This window comes from Parasteatoda tepidariorum, chromosome 6 (assembly GCF_043381705.1).
Source record: "Parasteatoda tepidariorum isolate YZ-2023 chromosome 6, CAS_Ptep_4.0, whole genome shotgun sequence".
Classification (NCBI taxonomy): Eukaryota; Metazoa; Arthropoda; class Arachnida; order Araneae; family Theridiidae; genus Parasteatoda; species Parasteatoda tepidariorum.
The window spans coordinates 18,684,433-18,705,900 of NC_092209.1; the positions used below are offsets into that span (position 1 = coordinate 18,684,433).

The 21,468-nt window shown below is 28.9% G+C and overlaps 2 protein-coding genes across 5 annotated transcripts in view; both read left to right on the forward strand.

Annotated features, from left to right (window-relative positions):
- Positions 1 to 10,564, forward strand: part of LOC107453276 (ecdysone 20-monooxygenase) — a 23,126-nt gene extending 12,562 nt beyond the window's left edge. The window contains exons 6-10 of one of the 2 annotated variants that reach the window (XR_011636958.1): positions 193 to 356; positions 1,130 to 1,208; positions 2,562 to 2,759; positions 4,233 to 4,663; positions 5,015 to 10,564. Coding sequence is in view for 1 of the 2 variants with exons in the window: in XM_043047939.2 (XP_042903873.1) it covers positions 193 to 356; positions 1,130 to 1,208; positions 2,562 to 2,759; positions 4,233 to 4,340 (549 nt within the window). In the remaining variant the exon portion in view is untranslated. Of the gene's footprint in view, positions 1 to 192; positions 357 to 1,129; positions 1,209 to 2,561; positions 2,760 to 4,232 lie in introns of both variants that reach the window. The other variant, XM_043047939.2, reaches the window with a different exon arrangement.
- A 4,424-nt stretch (positions 10,565 to 14,988) lies between these two features.
- LOC107453277 (ethanolamine kinase 1) overlaps positions 14,989 to 21,468 on the forward strand; it is a 30,968-nt gene continuing 24,488 nt past the window's right edge. The window contains exon 1 of one of the 3 annotated variants that reach the window (XM_043047942.2): positions 14,989 to 15,368. The gene's annotated coding sequence lies outside the window, so the exon portion shown is untranslated. Of the gene's footprint in view, positions 15,369 to 18,932; positions 19,038 to 19,112; positions 19,225 to 21,468 lie in introns of those variants that run through there. The other 2 variants (XM_043047941.2, XM_043047944.2) reach the window with 2 other exon arrangements.

Consider the following 21,468-nt stretch of genomic DNA (forward strand, 5'->3'; position numbering starts at 1 on the left):
TTTAAATCAAATTTACAAAACAATGAATCATATATTTATATTTTTTTCAATGAGGAACCAAGTTTATTTTAAGCCAGATAATAATCAATTCCATTTTTATATGGGAAATTGGGAAATTTACTAATTGACTTACGCAAACAATATACGATGATTTAGAGTGGGATGTTTTATATCTTCCTTTTTATCTTTCAGATAACAAATGCTTTTACTTTCCTGATCTACCATATGGCCAGAAATCCTGACGTTCAGTCAAAATTGTATGAAGAGTTGAGGCATAAAATACCAGACGGAAAAATAACTAAAGAAGCATTAGAAAGACTTCCATATCTTAAGGCTTGTATCAAAGAATCGTTTAGGTAATTAGAGTGACTTTAAATATTATTTAAATATTCTTTAGAATTTCGTAACTATCTTTATTGTTCGCATTGTAATAAAATCATTTTTCTTGTATTCTGATTCAAATATAAGTTATAATTACACTGTTTTTTTTCCATGAAATCTCCCACATTTTGAAGTACAAAAAGGGAAAAAAGTTCTAGACGACATTTTAATGAATTTAGAAACTCCATCTTTAGAAATTAATCGTTTACATACCAGTCTCATATTTTGCAGTGATGGGAAAAGTGTCTTTATGAAAAATGTGACAGCAGGATTGCATCTAAATTATTTGGATATTTTGTTCAACTAACTACCTATTTGGTTAAAAAATAAACAAACATAGGAATTGTATGCAACAGATGTATGCCATTTTAGACTTACACATTTATAGATATATATTCTTTCTTATTTATACAGATATATATTCATTCTTATTTTTATAGACACAAATTTCATAGTTTATGCATTATGAGAGTGAGCAAAACGTGCAGTAATATATTTCTAAGAGTGTGGCTGCGGCGCCAGGAACTTTTCTTCTTCAATATAGAGAAATAAATAAATTTTATTATTACCTTTATAAATGTTAAGGAATGTAAATTTTTATAATTTCTTTTTTTAAAGAATTTTATGTTTTGCAGCCTACGACACGTATGACAAATTATTTATTAAATCTATCGACGCTTCTTGTTAAATTTTTATAATATACGTGTAATGTAAACGGAAATTTACTTGTTATTCTTTTTTTTTCCAGACTAACTTCTACCATTCCATGCATATCAAGAATACTTCCTGAGCCAGTCATTCTTTCAGGCTATTATATTCCAGCAGGGGTAAACCTTTTAAAAGATTTATAAAAATAGCAAAATATTTGTTATTAATATAAATTTTAGTTAGCAATGTTTGTTTAAATTTAAGGAACTTCAAATCAAATGTAGATAAAAACTCATAACCAAAAATAAGAATTTCATTTGCCCTTGTTGTTAGCTTGGAATATACTCTTTTACGTAACGAGCCTTTTTTTTCGTGTAGTTGTAGTTATTTGACTAACTAGTCCTCATCTACCAGAGGAGCTTCAAATGCACACATCTATAAAATTCAACAATCAAGTAACAAGAAAACTCCATCGCGTACATTGTATTGTTTTTAGAGCAGTAAGCAGTATTTTTTTTATAACGTATTTGCTACCAGTAGTGGGTAAAGGTATCTTAATCTCAAAAGTGCAATTCGAAGTCTGTTCGCAACATTTTGTTAACTAATTTGTCATAAACATAAGGAGGACTTTTCTATATTGAACTGTAAGCTCACTCTACTACGTAAAAAAATATTATCCCTATTAATCGTTGTACTAGATTTGCCAGCTACTGTGCTTTTATAAAGCTTTCAGAATTTTTGGTCATTTTGCAACATTTTTAAATTCTCACATGAGAGAGCTAGAAAAATGCTGGCTATTGTGGATATCTCGCGATTTGGCGTCGCTTAGTGCCACTAACCATTTCAACAAATCTAGGAAGACACATAAATAGTAAGTCATAATGTTAAAAGCCCAAGTTGTACAGAGGGCTGGAGAAAAGTAGCGTTTTCTGAATCATTTACGTGTAGTGATGTGGGAAATAACTTTAAATCAAATTTACAAAACAAAGAATCATATAGTAAAACATAAACTTAGCTATCGCTAGAAGAAAATTTCTCTAAAGCATAGAAAGTTGGCAACCCTACACTACAAATTTTTGTAAGCTTTTAGCTTTAATTGATAGCTAAAGCGCTTAGTGGAAGAAGATGTTGTGTGACAGTTTCGGAAAAAGTAAGATTTTTTCGGATTTATCGTGAATCTTATCTTATCGTGAATTATATTTTACTTTTCTTTAAATTTACAGCAATGGTTTATTTTGCCTCGTCCTTATATTTTTGATATCTCAGTGTATGAAGGTTCCAAATTAATTTGGCATGAACATTTGACAAGCAACTTTAGAAATCCGAAAGTGTTAACGCTATGATACGAGCAGCTTAAATGAGTTAGTTAATTGTAATAAGCTTCGTTAATTGTAAGAGGAGCTGTAAAGACCAAGCATAATATTTATCTCGTATAGTCAAGATATAAACTTGAATATTTACTGTAATTTACTTAAATGAGGCTTAGAACTTCCAGCCATCTTTCAGCTATTCAACTGTTCTCCTTTTTTTAGACTCCCCTTTTCTGCAATTTTATTGTCCCTTGCAAACAGGCAGAGAGATATCCTGAGCCAGAAAGATTTAATCCTGACCGGTGGATCAAAAAGACATCTCGGACAAATCCTTTCACTCTCGTCCCTTTTGGACATGGTATGCGAATGTGCGTTGGTCGGCGGTTTGCGGAGTTGGAAATGCACGCCGCTCTCGCCAAAGTAAGTTTTAATTTTATTCAACTCTAGTAATTTTTAAGCATTTAAATTTTCTCACTTTAGAAACATAAAATTTATGTACTCACTCGTTTTCATCAAGAAATTTTCTTTTCATATTTAAAGAGGTATTTTTTAAACCTTGCTATTTTTTAAATCTTAGTTTAACAAAATTTATTTTAAACAGTTTTGACCACCACTTCTTATAATTAGTTTAAATAAATATAAAAATCTCTGACTATAAAAGATCAGCAGTGCATAATCTTCAAGTCCTACTAATCACCTTCCATTAGTAAGTCCTTTAGCATACCACACGTCATACTTCATTCCTATAATTAGTTTAAATAAATATATAAAGCCCTAACGTTAACTTTTAAAGATCAGCAGTGCATAATCTTCAAGTCCTACTAATCATCATCCACTAGTTGGTCCACTCTATCATACTTCATCAAAACAATTTCAAGTTGAATCAATTGCAGTCTCAGATGCCCAGCTAAAATTTGAAGTTGAATTTTTGAAGATAGGTGTTTGTAAAGTCAAGATAATTCCTGCTTACAATTAATGATTAAATTGTTATATCGCTGCCGCCACAAATACATTTAACCAGAAAGTGTGAAAAACAACAGCTACGTTTCTTAAATGTTGATGTAAATTATGCATTTCATGATATTAATTGTTTGTGCGATAAACATTTAAACATACGCATATTTGTTAAAACAAAACAACATTTAAAGCCTTTATCTCTTGGAAATGTAGATAAAATTTTTAATAAAATTATTTGGATGATCTCCATCAAACCATGTAGAATTTCTTTAAAAAAATGTGTTTGATCATATCTGATATAAACAATTAAACAAAAACCTTGTATCTTTAACAGGAAATTATTATTATTGTATTTATCAGCTGTCGTTATATGACTTCGTTTAATTCGTTAAATTTACTTCAAGGCCAAAATTATGATGATTCATAAGGATTATTCACGTGATTCATGAAGATGATTTCTGGCAAATTATGAGGATCATTTTTATAACTATTACTGCGCTTTTTCTTGGGATTCAAACTAAATCAGAGAACTGATAGAAAATAGACAAAAGAGGAAAAAAAAACTGTAGAAATTAAATATTGGATAACTCTGGGTATGAACCTACAACCTCGTGAATAGTAGGATTCTATTCTAATTGCACCAATATGCTGATGTTACTGAAGCTGCAGTTTTATTTTTAGTTATTTATGTATTTTGTTATGCAACATAATACGTTGTTAGAAAATAACTTGAGAACTCTTCAGGCGGTTTTAGAGTAATTAGCGCATTTGAATAAATATCAGAAAAGTTTTACTATTTGATATCTGAAATTTATGTTACCCTAGGTGGCACTTCCCTATAAGTAAATCATTCAAACACCAGCTTTATTGTCACAGTTTCACCATCCTAAATTATTATATTATATTCATATTTATGCTTTATCTTTGATTTTTCAGATGGTATATAATTTCAAGATGGAATACAAAGGACCAGAAATTAAATGTAAACAGGCTTTCATAGTGGTTCCCTCTGAACCAGTGTCCGTAATTATTAAAGACCGATAATTTTGTAAAGTCTAATATAAGGGTTGGACAAATATGTGGAAACACTGCAATACTAACTCTATGAAAACAAAATTTTTTAGTTGCGTTTTGAAACATTTTACACAACAAAAATGCTCTTTTTTAAAACGTTTAGAAATGGTTTTGCTTTTACCCATGAAAAATAGTTATCGATCAAAAAGATTAAAGCGTCTTTATTTTTTTTTTTAAATTTCAGCCGTCTTCAAAATATTTTTAAGCATGATATACAAAGTTTTTTGAAAGAATATTTGTAGATTTATTGTGATACCGAGAAATCTAAAAGGTTGATTACCTATCTTAGATGAGCTTAACCCCTTGGGGACGGGTGATTCAGAAAAGCATTCGTACAAAATCAGAATCAAGTTGCAATTAAATAAAAAACGGTAAATTAAATGCAGTCTTTGCTAATTTGACAGACTTACTTTGCTTTGACTTTAATTATTGTTAGTTTAATCATATATATAATCAATGTTAGTTCAAAGTATAACTAAATAGTTTTATTTTGAACAAAGTAATGGTGAATTAAATAAATCAAAGAATTATAACTCCGCCCACAAATGAACTGCTAAAGAACTACTTTGATTACCAGTTTTATATTTTTACCATGATTGATACGGTTTTATTCTGTCACATATTTGTGACAGTCGGCGCGAAAGGGTTAATAAGCAAGTACCGAACTCGTAAAAAGCAAAAAAAAAATTTTTCAAATGTAATAACCATTTGTAAACAAAAAAACATTTTTGGATTTCTGACAGATTTCATTTTTTTATTTAATGTGGTAGCAAAAGTTTTGTATTCATGCTTGATTTAACAAATATGACTTAGAATACTTTTATATAACTACCACTAATTTAAATATACCTAAATAAGACTAGGTACTGATTTTATAGTAGTTTAAAGTGATTACGAAAATAAATTATTTACCCACAATATCACTTTCAAAATTATTTCACTGTCTCTAGAAAAAAAAAAGTAGGCAAAACGTAAAAGTAGGAAAAGCGTAAAAGTAGGCAGATTTGCAATTGTCTAAGCCAGTGTTTCCCAAACTTATTACTTGTGTGTACCCTTTCTAAATTTTTCGTAACGCTGTGTACCACTAATAAAAAATGAATACATTTTTCACAATAAAAAAATCGCACAAAAGTTAAAAATCACAACTGGCTGCTGACACCACTAATTATTAACCGTCAACTCTGCAAAAAATAGCCAATAGAAAAATACTTAATCGTAAATTTTTATGGCTAGCTTTGTTTTTAAATAAAAATTTTTGAAATTTTCGTTTGTTGCAAGATATTTCGCATAAGAACACGTACCCCCTCTAAACTGTTCCCGTACCCCTGAGGGTACGCGTACCACACTTTGGGAAACACTGGTCTAAGCTGGTGGATATCCATCGTTAAGTGGTAAAATGCTCGACACTAAGTTTTGCAAAAATTTGGTTAGTTCTCATAATGTTTTTAATATGTTTTACCACTCATTAATGTTTTTCCAAGCGATAACTAAGACTAGTTAGCATTTTATGTTTTAACTATTTATATGTAGTGTTGGGCAAAATTATTCTAAACCGAGTGTCAAATTTCTATCCCTCACTTTTTAAAATTATATAAGATTCATTGTACAACAAAAGGAAAGTAGCTTTTAAAACACGTTTCTTATTTTGGTCTGTATAAGTTTTGTACGGGAGTCAAAATTTCTCAAATCTAACAGGAAAATATCAAGATGGAAAAAATATACTTCAGAATCACTACAGGAAATTGAACGAAAACAAATATTAATGGCAATATGTAAAATAGCAAAATCTTTACATATAATGTATGAAAAATAGTAAAAGTAATTGCTAGGAACAGCTACATACTACTAATTTTTTTTTGTAGCGCACTACTCAATACGCTACTTTTTTTCTAAAAAACAATATCACACTATTCTACAAACTACGCAATAAAGTAGAGACTACAGTAGCTTTACTACTTGTCGTAGGCTACTTCCGACCACGGATAAAGAACGTATTTATTTCTATGCATAGATACACGCTAGTCAGCTCGTTTGAAAATAATAATGACCTTAACGTATCGTTATGAAATATATAACCGTCTCCTTCCTACTACTCCTTATGTAGTTGAAAAGTGAGGACAATCAGTAATGACGGGAATAAATTTTTAATAATCCTGGTAAGGAATATATTATTGAATTGTATAAAAACAGTAACTTATAAAGAGAAAGCGATTGCAGATATAAAATCTGGGAAGCGAAAATATCTGAGATCCATTACAGAAATACGAGAAAAAAAATCTAAAATTCTAAAAAAAAACATGTTTCTTAGTTTTATTTTTCAAAATGTGCTAAAAGTTACTGTTTGAAAATTTTTTCTAAGTAAAAAGTCTGTTAGTATTGCATTGTTTGTATCCAGCCTCTATACTAGATCTAATAAACGTGCCATAGTGTGAAATGTCATAGATACAATCAAAACATACCCATACGTTTATGTTCACAATTTCCATAAATTATAATATTGGATTTTTATACTATATTTGCATTTTTACCGGTTTACTACATACCTGTCAATTTTTACGCATTTGGCGTAAAATTTTATTTTTATATTTAAAGTGGTAGTAAAATATATGCTTTCCATATATTCCTAGCGTTTGTAAATTTAATTTATAAAGATTTTGACCCTCACTTTTTTTAAAAAAAATTTAAGCTGATATTATATTATGTAAAACTTCTTTTGTTATTTGTTTGAGCTCTCTCATTGTGCAACGTATGTTTCTGCCTAAAATTTTAATTCAATTTCCAATTTACTACCACTGGGAAAAATTATCCCCGAAGGACTTAAAAGTTGACAGGTATGTTACTACATGCATAAATGAAATTTTTATAAGATATTCGATTTTCGAAAAAAAAAAGTAAAGTATTTTTGTTATATTATCAAAATATATGTATATAAAAAATCAAATTATGAAGGGAAGGATGTTATTAAGATAAATTTTCATGTGTATAACAATTTTGAAAAATTTATTGTATAAGTGTAAATAGTTCCATTGATTACAGAATAGTGTAGTAATAGTTGGGTCCTTTTGTATTTATTCAAATTTATTATTTATTTTTAGAAATACTGAATATTATATTAAAGAAAAATCTCTTTTTAATTATATTATTTTTTGGATTAGATTTAAGACTAGTCGCCTTCAACGGCTATGTCAGCAATCTTTCAAATCCATATGCATAGTCGCCAATTTATACAGTCGTTGAAAAATAATTTTTCTGAGTAATAGTAACATTAGCGTTTTGGCGTGTTAAATTTTGAAGTTTAAAAAAAAATTAAACTACCACTATGAATTAATAATTTAAAAACTATTTGTAGATAAGATCTATTTTTTGCCAAATTATTCTTACAGATATCTTCGTAGTTTCGTTTCTAGAAAATTCTCCCGAAATTACTACCACTTTGTAAAATCTTTTTCAACGACCGTACAAGTTGAAAGGTACACAATTGATGCTTTTCAGTCTCACCATAATACTTTCTCGAACGTCTAACAGGACTTTGAAATGCAACATTGAGGACGTACTTTAGAATTCTAATTAAAAACATATATTTATTTACAATATGTAGTGGTAGTCGCAAATGTATGAAAATATTGGCATTTGTTTCATTGTTGTCATTACATTTTAAAATTTTTTTTACCCGTTGGACACAGGTATGAACTTGTACGGTTACTGAAAAAGATTTTGCTAAGTGTTAGTAAAGTAATTAAGTAGAAGAACTTTTCTCGAAACTTCGCTGAAGGATAACTGCATTAAATTTTATTCGCATATTTGATATTGTCAGATATTTTTGTAAAAATTTTGTAGATTCTTAGCACTATTGCTTAAGAACTTTCTCTAAATCACTGGATCTATTTTTTGTTTCATTCTAATTATCTAAAAATGCAGTTCTGAAAATGCCATTCATATTTATTGAAAATGCCACCAAAATTTTTATCGTTATTTTTATATAGCAAAAATTAAAAACGGGTATTTTGTTAAAATTAAATGCATTGTTTTGTAATACAACAATTGCTCTGTATGAATGTATGGTTGAAACAGAATTTTATATGTTATTGTAAGCATTTTTGTGATTTATTTCTTTTTAAAATTTTGATTGTATAGTTTATAGTATTGTAAACTGTAATGTATAGTTATTTAAATTTGATTATCGAGTGATTTTCTCATGCAACTTAAGCGTTCACTTAAGTAAGGCATGCATAGACTGAGATGCCAACCGCTCCGGATACTAAAAATATTTTTATTTAAAAAAAGAAAGAAAAGAAAACAGCATATTACAATAAGCTAAAATTCGTAAATTTGCTGGGAAGCCAACTGCTCCGCTGTCTACAAATTTTGTCTACATGTAAGTTAATCTAATTTTTAAAAGAAAAAAAAAAGCAAGTTTCTGTTTATAACTAAGAGCTGACCATAACAATAGTAAAAATCTCAACTTTCACCGGACAGCGGATAAATATTTTCGAGTGGTAGTCTTTTTACGAATGATTCTTGGTTTAGTAAATACGATTTATTGTTTTTTTACTCACCGCTACTTATAAATAATCAGCGATGTCAACTGCTCCGCTTTCAGTAAAATTTTAATAAATTGGTAGAGAATGAAATAGTAAATCTTGCATGAGTTAGAATAGTTACACCTTTTATTTAAGAGTGTCGCCAGCATTTAATATAAAACTTTTAATTTTCGATATCAAGGGGTGGATGATATCAATTGCATTATAGCTAAATTGACCACAAAATTTTAGAGCGACGCAAAAGCATGCACCACATCAGATTTCAATAAGTCGTTCGATATTGATATAATCCGTGATAATTCGAATTTCAGCCCAATTACCGCCTTTTTATGCTCAGACTGCATACTATCAACATACTATTAACTTTATCATACAACTCTACTCAAGGGGATCTCCCCATTCCAAAGATGATTTTCACTTCAAAACTAAAGATTTACTTCTTTAAGGACTTGATTTGTCGTTACAACATACTACAACTTCAAAGATATTTAGGACCTCCTAGAATACGACAAAGCAGAATGGATGNTTTTTAAACTAAAATTAGTAAAGATTTACTTCTAAGCCGTGATAACCCCAATATCCAGCATCCTAGAATAAATTAATAGCAGAGGAATGTTTATTGTTAAGGATAGAGTTATTCCTCCCGAAAATTAACTATTATTGAAATAGTTTTACTACCAGGGTCTTCTCTTTTCCGACTCGCTTGCAAGGCCCGTATGGAAACTCTGCAATTGTGAAAGGTAATTATACAATTGTATTTTAATTAGTCTTTCACTGCCACTTGGGAAATACTTCCTGGGAAAAAATAAAAATTGGCAGATCTGTATAAGGATTTATTTCCAAGTTGAAAAAAAAAGATTCTAGACAACTATAGCACAATATTAACGGTCGTCACAGGGCCACTAAATTTAACAAAAGGTGATTAAAAAATTGTATGCCAATCACCACTTTTTGAGTCAAAAATGCATCCCATGTGCATTTAAATTTTTTAAATGAATATGAAATTATTATGAATATTTAATAACATTTTATGAGTGTTTTTAAAAATTGCTCTTCGTTTTAGAAATCAACCATCTAATTGTTCCCATATTTTGAGAAAGGCCTAAAAAATACCTTTTGTTAGTATGAATAGTTTTTCAATAATTTAAAATGTTCGACTTTTGTAAAAGTCGCCAAATGCTTCATGAAGTTACCACTGTTAAAAATGTTACAGTTGGTCACTGGCCTAGTAACAATTTCGCCCTACATCGGCAACTAAAATACCGAAAAGAGTTCTCTAGCACGTCTGAAAAAAACTAATACAACAACATATAGAGCCTTTTCTTAAACATATCATGAATGAATGTAATAGCTTTGATAAAAAGTACATACGGTGTAACATAGATTCCCATTCATATTATAAATAGTTGAATGTTATTTTGTATTTCGAAGTGGCAATTAAATTTATAAAAGTTTTGTGCGAAAGCTTTAAAATATAACCTCATATATCTTGATATTATATAATGTATCGACTAATGTAATACATCGTTGACACCACGCCAAAAGCAAGAAATTGGCTATTGCCAAGGAAGCAGATTCGCGTTTTTGGCGTGGTGTTAATTTGTAATGTGACAATTTTTAAGAAATAAAAATGTAAAATAATGTTTTTTTTTATTGAGGTAAAATATTTTTTTTTAGAAAAAAAATCACTTTGTGTTCATAATAGAATAGAAGCAGAATGTACGATTTTACATAGTAGGAAAATTTCGAATATTTTAAAACAATTTTCAATGTATTATAAATAATATGTCATTAACAATATTTCTGTGCTTATTCACTTTAATAAAAATGTTATTTTTAGGCAATATGCACACACATGGTTTCTTTCTTATTATTTGTAGGTGATGTTTTATTCTGGTATTATAACATATCTGCCAAATTTTGCTCGTTCTATGAAGGGTTTTTCTAACTGGTAGCAAAATGAAAATTTAAAAATCGAATGTTGGAAAACATATTTTTATATTTTACCTGGTTGGTTGTTTGGTTTTAATGCCACTTGCCACACGGACAAGCCTGCGTGGGGAAACCGAGCAAATTTAAGGCAGAGTGTGCGATTCTTGTTTTTCAGTGGCGCCATCTATGGCCAAGAATTCGACTTCTGCCACATAATACGTCACACCTGTTTATAAGGCGGACTCATTCATACATCCATATCATTGAACCCACCTGAATCAGAGAACGATCGGTCTCCGATCCAGTACCCCCAGAGGTTTTTATTTGTTATGGGAACATGGAGGACTTTGTTTTAACGTGCATCAGTCACCAACTATACGGCTATAGTCTTCGGCCGGCGGGGTTCAAACCCACAAACTCTCGGACATGGGCCCAGTGCCCTACTGATCAGGCTATCCCAGCCCACATATTTTACCTGAACACAAACATCCGTCGTGTGATTGTCATGCCTTTGTGTACAAGTGTTCTTTAATCATATGTTATAGTGTTTAAAATCATTCTAAAGTTATATATCCAAGTATGGAGTAGAAAAGCATTAGTTTTGCAATCACTGATCAGATAAAAATAAAATCTTCCGTAAAATTTGGCAACCAAGATTGGAAATTTGGCAAGTAAGATTGGAAGAATTAGCAGAATTTCTTACAAAAAACCTTGTTATAAGAACCTATTCCATAAAAACTTTTCACGTCATAAAGCGCAAAATAAATAAATAAGTAAATAAATAAACGGGCCACCCTGAATATATTTTGATCTAATAATAAGATCTTTACTTTCTGGAGAACTCAATCCTAATAATCTAGGGAGTATAATTACTTAGTGCAAGTTATGAAATCAGACTCAAAAATGTACTTTCTCTGAATAAGCATAGCTTTCTTTTCGTCGGATTCGGATTTCTGAACCTTAATTTTTTGCGTGTTCCGCCTTGTCTCGAGAACTTTTTAAGCGAAATGAAATTTTTTTCACACAATTACAAAATTTGTCTCTCCAAAGATAATTCCATGCAAAAAATAACTTTTAGTAAATAATTTTATTAATTTTTATTTCATAACAGTCGCTAAAATTTTTAAATTGTAAGACATTAAAATTTTTACGTCTTTTTAAAGAGCGTAATTTTATATGGCAAAACACAAAATCGGTCAAGGAGTTCCTTAGAAACTGAAATTTAAATATGCAATCGTTAAAATGCTTTCGTTATTTTAACTCACTGTACATCCCATGTATAGTTTATATCTGGGACTGGCGCACTGACGTCATGATTTCAACAACTGATTAAATCATGACGCCAGTGCCTTCCTCAACCGAGTGATTGTGAATGAAACCGACCCAAAACGTCATAAACAGGGCTGAAAATGAGACGGACAAGATAAAAAACTGTTAATAAAACCATTTGAATTATATCGCTAAAATAACTTGTTAGCAAAATTTAAATAACTTTATCGTAGTGTTTATTTCTAACATTTCAGCTTCACACTATATTTACATAATTGCGAAATAACAAATTTAAGCCATGTTTTCAGCATTTAAATATCACAGCCAAATAATCATTTCTCTTAAAACTTGACTCATTTTTCATCAATAAAAAAAAAATCTTGTTTTTAAAATCCGTTTTTTCAGGAACTATTCGATCGATTTCGCTCAAATTTTGTATTTTGTCATGTAAAATTACATTCTTTAAAATGAGGCAAAAAACTATACACCTTACAATTCAATTTTTTTACTATTTTTAAATAAAATAATATTTATTAAAAGTTACTTTTTGTATGTAAATACCTTTGGATAAATAAATTTTTTAATTGTGTGCAAAAATTGTTTAATTTGCTTAAAAAGTTCTCGTGATTAAATATGAATAAATTAAAATTAACATTAATTAAGTCGAATTTCGGATCACTTTCCTGACGAAACTATTGAGACCATTTTTTCCAGTATGCTTCCACCCTTTATACGTTGGGAGTCAGAAATCTGAATCTTTGAGGTCACTCCCTCGAAACCATTGATGGAGTCCTAGAAAGTGATCCAAACATTAGATCACAAGTTACTCAGGGTGGTCCATTTATATTTTTTGCACGCTGCACATCTTCATACCTGCCAACTTTTAATCCCTTCCATAATCATTTTTCCCAGTGGTATTAAAATGGAATTAAAACTTCAATTTTAAGCGAACAATTACGTTGTATTTGAGAAAACTTAAGTTGACAGCCATGATAGTAACGCATATTAATATATGTGCTTAATTTTTGTAAGAATAGTGGTGATCAAAATCATTTAAAAATGTAGTTTATAAAAGAAAAAAAATAGTATATATTTACTACCACTTTAAATATGAAAATAAAATCTTCCGGAAAATCCAGAAGAGATGGCAGGTATGCAACTTGCTGGTTTGAAACCATTTTAAATTATATTTAAAAACTTAGAATTAAGCTTTATAACATTGACGCATTGAATAGATGGAAAACGAGAGAAATTTTTAACCGAGTTTTATAAACAACGATGCAACTATGCATAGCTGCCAATTTGATCTAAACAAGATCATTTCGACAACTTTAAATATTCAAGAAAAATCTATCAATAGAACAAGGGAAGTTGGTTTTTCTATATTTATAAGGCTTCTGGATAGAAAAAAAATATTTACATAAGACTATTTTTAAACTAAAATTAGTACGAAACTCGCTTTCTGTTAAAATTACATAAATATTTAAATTTATAACTTGTTCACAATGGTCACTTGTCATGGAGCTAGTATGGACAAATGCAATATTTTAAAAATACATATACTAAAAAGTGCGCAGTTAAAAAAAAGACTTTTTTAAAATTTGATTTCTTATTGTATTTTGCCAATTAAAATACGTTCTTTAAAATAATGTACAAAAAATTATTCCTTAAAATTCAAAATATTTTCGAACAGATATTTATTATAATTATATTTGGATGGGATAAAATCGCTTTGGATAAACGAATTTTATAGTTGTGTGCTAAAATAATTCGCTGAAAAAGTTCTCTGAAAGTATGGTAAGAAACGCAAAAAGTAAAATTAGCATTAAGGGGTCCAAGCTTTGGTCTCCTGAATATGAACTATTGAGATCATATTTTCCAGGTTGCGGCTATATTTCAGGAATCGGGATTGGTTGAAAAACAGGTCAATTAAAATATCGTCTTATTTTCGTAGTATAAAATATCGCCGGTACTAGTTAATTGGCATATTTGAGGTCACCCCCTCAAGCCATTAAGATTGAGTCGTAGAATATGAAGATCCGATCATCAGGTCAAAAGTTATTTAGGGTGGTCCATTTAATTTTGGTAAGCACTGTTCATAAAATTGGCTTATCCATCATTCAAAATAAATATAAGCGTTCCAATTTTAGTAAAAAATAATGATAATAATAATAAAAACTGGATAGGTTCAAAATAATGACTAGTGGCGCCTCCTAGAGGCAGCTGTCGTTTGAGCTGTAGAATATTTTCGGTGTTCTCGGACGACGGAGTCTTTTGGACCTGGTGTATAGTGCGGCTTTGAGAACTATTCCAGACTAAAAGTCTGGGGCTGTCTGCTGCTATGGTAACAAACGAGAGCACGTTTGAAATGGAGAAATGAAGGTATCGATTGGTTTACTCAAACTGACCTACGCAAAGATCAAGACAAAATTATTTTCCCCACACCCCTATTCGAAGTGACTTTCCTTCGTAACCATGGTATCCGCCACGACGCGAGACTGATGTCTGGAGGAGTTCTCCTGAAAGCCGCACTATAGGCTTTCTTACTCCAGAAAGATAAGTAACAATAATGACTAGAAATTGTTTTGGCTAACTAAATATTTACGCTAACCCTTCCCTCCTTTTCGTAAAATTGACTTAACAGTGTTCTCATTATTTCTTTTATTTCCTGTATATTATGTCAATTTTATACAAGTACAATTCAAATATAAATTTTCTTATAACTCAACATAAATTTGAGAACATGCAACATATGCCTGAGTGACGCAATAGTTTCAAGAATAGTATAAATTTTATTTAGTCTTATTGGCATAGAATCAAAACAACTTTGATAACGATGTTTTGATGAATTTTCATGTTTCATAAACAGAACCTATGATAGAGCATGAAATCAAACACTCCTAATTTTACGGCGACCTTTAGAAATCGCAAAGACAACGCTGATTTCGTTTTTTTCAGTTTTATATTATATTCTTATCGTGATAAAAAAATAATAGAGATTTTTTTTTGTTCTTACATAGCTAGAAAGTTTAGATCACGTTCCTTTATTTATTATCTGAAACTTGAAAATATGACAAGCATTATTACTCTATAAATTTTTAGAGACAACGAAATCTTTTATTGTTTTATGTCAGACGAGGACGGGTTATTTGAAGTTTTAGTATTAAACATTTACAATTCGTAATCTTTCCTCCGTAGAAATATTTTAACTTTGTGGTTATCTCGAAGCTCTGCCTGAATTAAAGAATTTTCAAAGGTAATCTTAAAAATATATTTATTTTGTTTCTGGTATAACGTTACATTTTTAAAATAATTTTAAATCACTGTTGAATAAAAAGTATCTAAAAATTTCTACTATCAGAAATTGAAGAATTTTGAAAAGTAATATTTAATATATTGTGATTTTATTATATTAATTTTGTTGTTTGAAATGTTGAAATTTTTGAAACAATTTTTAAACTTTTTTTGCAAAAAAGTACCCATAAAAATTTTTACATTAACGTTTTGACGCAGTAAATTTGACGATTTTGTTGCTTAAAATAAAAACCTTCAAAAACGTTAAAAAAATGGTATCCAAAAATGTCTTTATTCAAGAATCAAATTTTTCTTGCTTTTAAATTGTACAGAAATCAGTTTCCTTAACATTAAATTAGATACCACTGACAAAAAGCTGAGCCTTAATAACAGTGCGATGGAAGATCGGAGACCATCAATTTTACTGTTTAAATAATAACTATCATTATTATTTAATATATTCATTTCCTTAACAATTTTCATCACAGTTATAAAACGCCATGCAGAATATAAATGTTTATAAATGTATATTATAATCAAAAATGTTAGATAAATTTTTAAATAATAGGACATACAAATTTTTACATTTTAAACTAAAGCCTTTTTAAAGAACGAAATCCAAAATATAACCAGAATTGGTCAAATTATTCTCTCGAGATAAAAATTTAAAAGTATTTCTTATTTGAAATTATATTGATCAAAATTTCTTCCCAAGATTTCATTCCAATTTTGTCATATAAAATTGCATTCGACGCATTTTCGTAATGTATTTTTTAAATGGTATTTAAAGAACCGATATTAAATTGAATTTAATAAGGCATATGTACAGAGGCTCCATAAAGTGGTCGTACACTTTCTATTTTCAATGAAATAGAGCCAGCCATACCCATTGGTTAAAGTAAATATTTCAAAAAGTCTATTTAATAATAAGATCTATAACCCATTTTTAACAAAACTATATAAAAAAATTTAAAATCACACTAACACTTTATTTTTAAGAAATTATTTATTAAAAAATAACAAAACATTATTTCACGAAAGTCAGGGCCTCCCTGGCCGAGCGGTATCGTCCGCTGAATGCAGTGTGAAGCGTGGATGCATTCTTCGTGATGTCCTTCTACTTGACAAAGGTTTATAAGCCTAAATTGAGTTGTAGTTCATTTACGTCCCACTAGAGCTGCGCAATGGGCAATTGGCGACGGTCTTGGAAGCATCCCTGAGGATGACCCGAAGATATGCCATCACAATTTCGATCCTCTGCAGAGGGGATGCCCGCCTCAGTAACCCGACGACCTGCAAGCGAAGTCAAGCACTTTAAGGTAGAACAGTTTAACGAGGACCAATACCGCACACCATCGGTCCCTACGCAGACGAATCCAAGTGGCCACCCACCCGCACACTGACCACAGCCAGTGATGCTTGACTTCGGTGATCTGCTGCTTCGGTCCACTGCGGGACGCCTAAATTGAGCTAACAAGCCAGCAAATGTATGTAATTTCAATAAAGCAATAAAAGTCATCGTACATTTTTAAAAATTCCTGCATATTAATAACTATTTAAATTTTTTGTTTAATTTGTACTTAGTTGGATGTCCTTTAGCATTTACGATAGCTTTCAAAAGGCTGGAAATAGATTTCACTAGCTTTTTCGTAATTTTTGCATTCATGTTCCTCCGTTTTTCGATCATTTTTATTGATTTAGTTCACTTTTTGTTTTAATATAGTGTTTTCGAATTCTTAACTCCCACTTATCTCCAAATATATTCTATAGGGTTTCAATATGGTGATTGAGGTGGTGTTTTCTAATCTTTCGAGCAATTATTGACGCCAGAGACGAATGTCGAGAGTCGAATGCTTCAAATCGTTATCAGGGTATAAAACAAAACAGTTTTTAAAACTTAACTTTTGGGCGGATAAATCTAAATTGTCTATTGAAATATTTAAATAAACAGCATGGTTCATTATACCATCAATAAATACTAAATAACCTAGTCTTGATGATGATGATATGCAACCCACACAAAGAAACGCTATACTGTTCCAACTAAAAGCTCTTAGGATTAAAGTTCCTCAATTCTTCTTCTCCATACAATTTTATGCGTCCATAGGAACCAAAAACGTTAAATTTGCTTTTATTAGCAAATAAGACATCTTCCAAATAAGTTTTGTGTTTATTTAACATCAATTTTTTGAAGGAAAGCTTAAGCTATATGTTTTTCGCACTAAAAAAAAGTTTAATGGTGGAATGTCCAAATAATACAGCTGCTCTGAGAACTCGTCGAACAGTTTCAGGTTCTCGTCCAACAGTTTCTCAAACGCGGATTTTTTTTACAAATTTTCGAACTAAAAATCTCTAATTACGTTTTACTTTTTTACCTTGTTTTTGATCTTATTTTCTTCTTTAAAGCGTTTAACCACATACTGCACAATAAAATGGGATAGAGCTTTGCGTTATTCCGAACTGATTTACCACTAATATGAGAAAAAAAAATAATGACATACTTTGCTTTTTTACCTCTACGAATCATTTTAACCCTTTCGAAGGTCGTGGGAAGTATACTTCCCACCACTTTCAATTTAGGTTTCCATTTGTTAATAACTTCAGCTTTCTTGAAGTGCGTTTGAATAAAATGGTAACCATTTGTTAGTTTAAAAAAACGTATAAAAGTTATAAAATACATAATTCCTTTTTAAGTTTATAGCATTTATATAATTTATTTTATTAATAAAGAAAAATTAAAGTCAATAAATTCTTAATTGGTCATATGAAATATATTTACTGCCAAAAAATTGGCATTTTTATAAACTAATTGAGTTTTGTTTTTCTTATATCAATTACTATTCTTAAAACAATTTCAATTCCAAAAGTACTTTAACTTGCCTTTATAGAAATAAATGGCCCATTAAAGGGTTAAGTAAACAAAAAATAGAATATTGCGAAGTAAGCAAGAAAAACTTAAAGTCAAACGATTTTTTAAGTGCCACTATGCTGAATTAAATTAATAAATAAAAACCAAAAATAAATAAATAAAGCACCAGACGATAAATTAAATTTTGAATTTATACCGAAATATTTCAGTGCATAAGAACATTTATGGCAAGTTCTCACTCCGAGTTATTTTTTCCCTAAAAAAAAAAAAAAAATCAGTCAATTTTTGAGACGAAAGGTGAAGTTTTATATAGAATCACATAGAGATAATATGAAAAAATATTGGAATTCATTTTCTAAATAATTTTAAGTTACTTGTCTTCTACTACAAATATTAAAAATGTAGGAACACTTTTGAGAGGCACTTCATTTCAATTCAATCAATCAATAGAAAAAAATCTTTTTTGGCGAATTTAAAAGTTATTGTACGTAAGCATAATCTCTTTTGCAAAGCTCCGCGCTTTTGGCAGTTGATGCTTAGTTTTGCAGCATTATTTTAAATTACGATTTCTTTTTCGCAGAGACGAGAAATTCGAAACGATATTACGGTACTTCTGTACAAAATTCTTTTCACCGCATATCACGTGTTATCGTCTATTAGACATAAAAGTGAGAATAAACATTGAGAAATCTAATTTTCAATTCCCGAGATTATTGCCAATCAATCTCTCGATAGTCTACAGCATTTAAGAGTGATAGTGAAGTAAGAATTCGGCTGACAAACGTTTTTAAATAGTCATGAACTTTTTAAAAACTGAAACTTTCTACTTTCTCTACGTCACTAAAAGTTTATCACATTCTTTATTTAAATCTTTGATTTATATGTATACTAAACCATAAGAAAAAGTTCCCTATACAATACTAAAAGTGGTAGCAAAATAACACATAAGGTGAGCTTAATTTAACTTTCTTAGCACCAGAACTAAAAGTCTATATAGATATAGGCGGAAAAGAGCATAATTTGGCATAGCTTAATTCTGATAAGAGTAAAATATACAGGATTATTAAGAATTGTTAAACAGTTATAATATTAAATTAATAATATTATATTAAATTTTATCTGTTTTTATAAAAAGTATATGTTGATTGTAAATTAATTATGCTTACTTATTAAAATGTCTATTAATAAATAAAAAATCATAAATAATAGTTATAGAAACTGTAAGATAGATTTGTTTATTAAATAAATGAAATAATAGTAAATAAATAGTTGTTTAAATAAATTAAAAAGTAATAATTTTTAGGATAATAAAAATTTAAAAAAATAAATAAAACACAGTAATTCATACCTATATACATATTTGATTTTGCTTTACAAATCATTTTGTGCATGTCCAGAACACCCCAAATTTTATGTAATTATTGTTCCAAGAACAAAAAGTGCCAATAAAGTACTATAGATGGTTCTTGTTGAATAAATTATAACTTCCAGGTTACAAAGGATATTCTTCTCTACAGAACAGTTAAGAATTTATTTGGGTTAGGTTATACCTATTTCGTTTCTTTTTTAGATTTTGTACAATAAAAACATATTATTTGACAATAAGAACATTGTTAGTAAAAATAAAAAATTTTAAAACTTAAGAGTGAATTCATGATTGTTATTAATATTATTAGGAATAAGTTAAAATAATCTAGTTAGAAATGTTTAGATGGTTATTAATACATTCTGTTTTGTGTTCAAAATATTAGCTTTGTAGAGTAAAACTGAATGATAAGAAATTACTTATTTTTTCAAATTTTAAATGAATTTTCATTTATTTTTTAGATTTTAATAGGGAGTTTACTTGGCATTTTTTTTTGTTCGTTTTTTCTTAATAAGAATTAAATAATTTAGAATACCTGCACAATAAGCTATAATTTTAAAAACATTAATAACTGAAATTTGCAATTTTGATTTTTTTGTGTCAGTTTTTATTTAAAAAATTGTGAGTATTAGTAAGAATTTGATTTCTTAAAAAATATTTTTAAGTATATTGTAGAAATTTGAATTTCAGCCTTAATCTACTTATTTCATAATTTTAGATAAATTGTATTAATATTGGTAATAAAAAAGAAGATTGAGTAAAAAGTTAAATAAAATTTTATTGAATTGTTTGGATGAAAAGTTTTATTTCAATAGTGTGTGTATTTCAGAATTGTGTGCTTACCTTTGACATACAAGTCATAGTCCTTTAAAGAACATTTAATTTTAACCAGCCTAAGCATTAAAATTAAATTTCAGAATGTAAAAATCATAACCATTTTCACTCTTTTTTATTATTCTTATGATTAATCTGTTACAAATGATCTATTAATTAAAGTGGACAAATTAATATTCTAAGACATAGAAAAAAATGTGCCATTATTATTACTATTCATGACTTTTTATAATAATGTCTAAAATAGTAATGAAATAAGTATTAATTTAAAAACAGCTTTCTCTTTAAAACACTATAAATTACAATTAAAAGTAAATAAAAATAATAGTTATTAAAGTAGTTAATTTAGTACAGTTTAAATTTGTTTGAAATTAGTTGTTAGTATAAATAGTCTTGAAATGTTAAAGTTCACATTCCTCGTTTCATTTTTTTAAAAAATAATTTTTGAAATGTAAGTGTGCAAAATTCTTTGCTAAATTACTGAATTCAATGTCATAAGTTAGCAATACAAGTAGGTCAGCTATTACTATTTCAATTTTGGCAAGTCAACAAGCTAACTTTACCAAATTTGGGACATAATCATATATATTAGGAACTCATAACATAGAAGCACCAAATTTATCTGCATCAAAAATTGCACCTCCGTCAACTTTCCATATAAATAGATCTGTTTTTTGTTTAAATAAATATAAAATATTCTAAAAAAATTACCAAAAAAATTTATAAATTTTTGTTTTAATCTCTTTAAAAATAGATAAAATTTTCAGAATTTCATAAAAAAAAAGTAAATAATTTCTTTTTAAACTTTTATTTAACAACTTTTTCCAAGGTTAAATGGTTATTTTGACTACAAATGTCTGGGTACAAACAACAGTAAAAATATAATAAATTTGATAGCACAGATTAAAAAACATTAGGAAAGACCTTAGAAAACGACCTAAAAACAGAAGGAAAAATATCATAAAATCCATTAGACAAACATTAGAATTATTT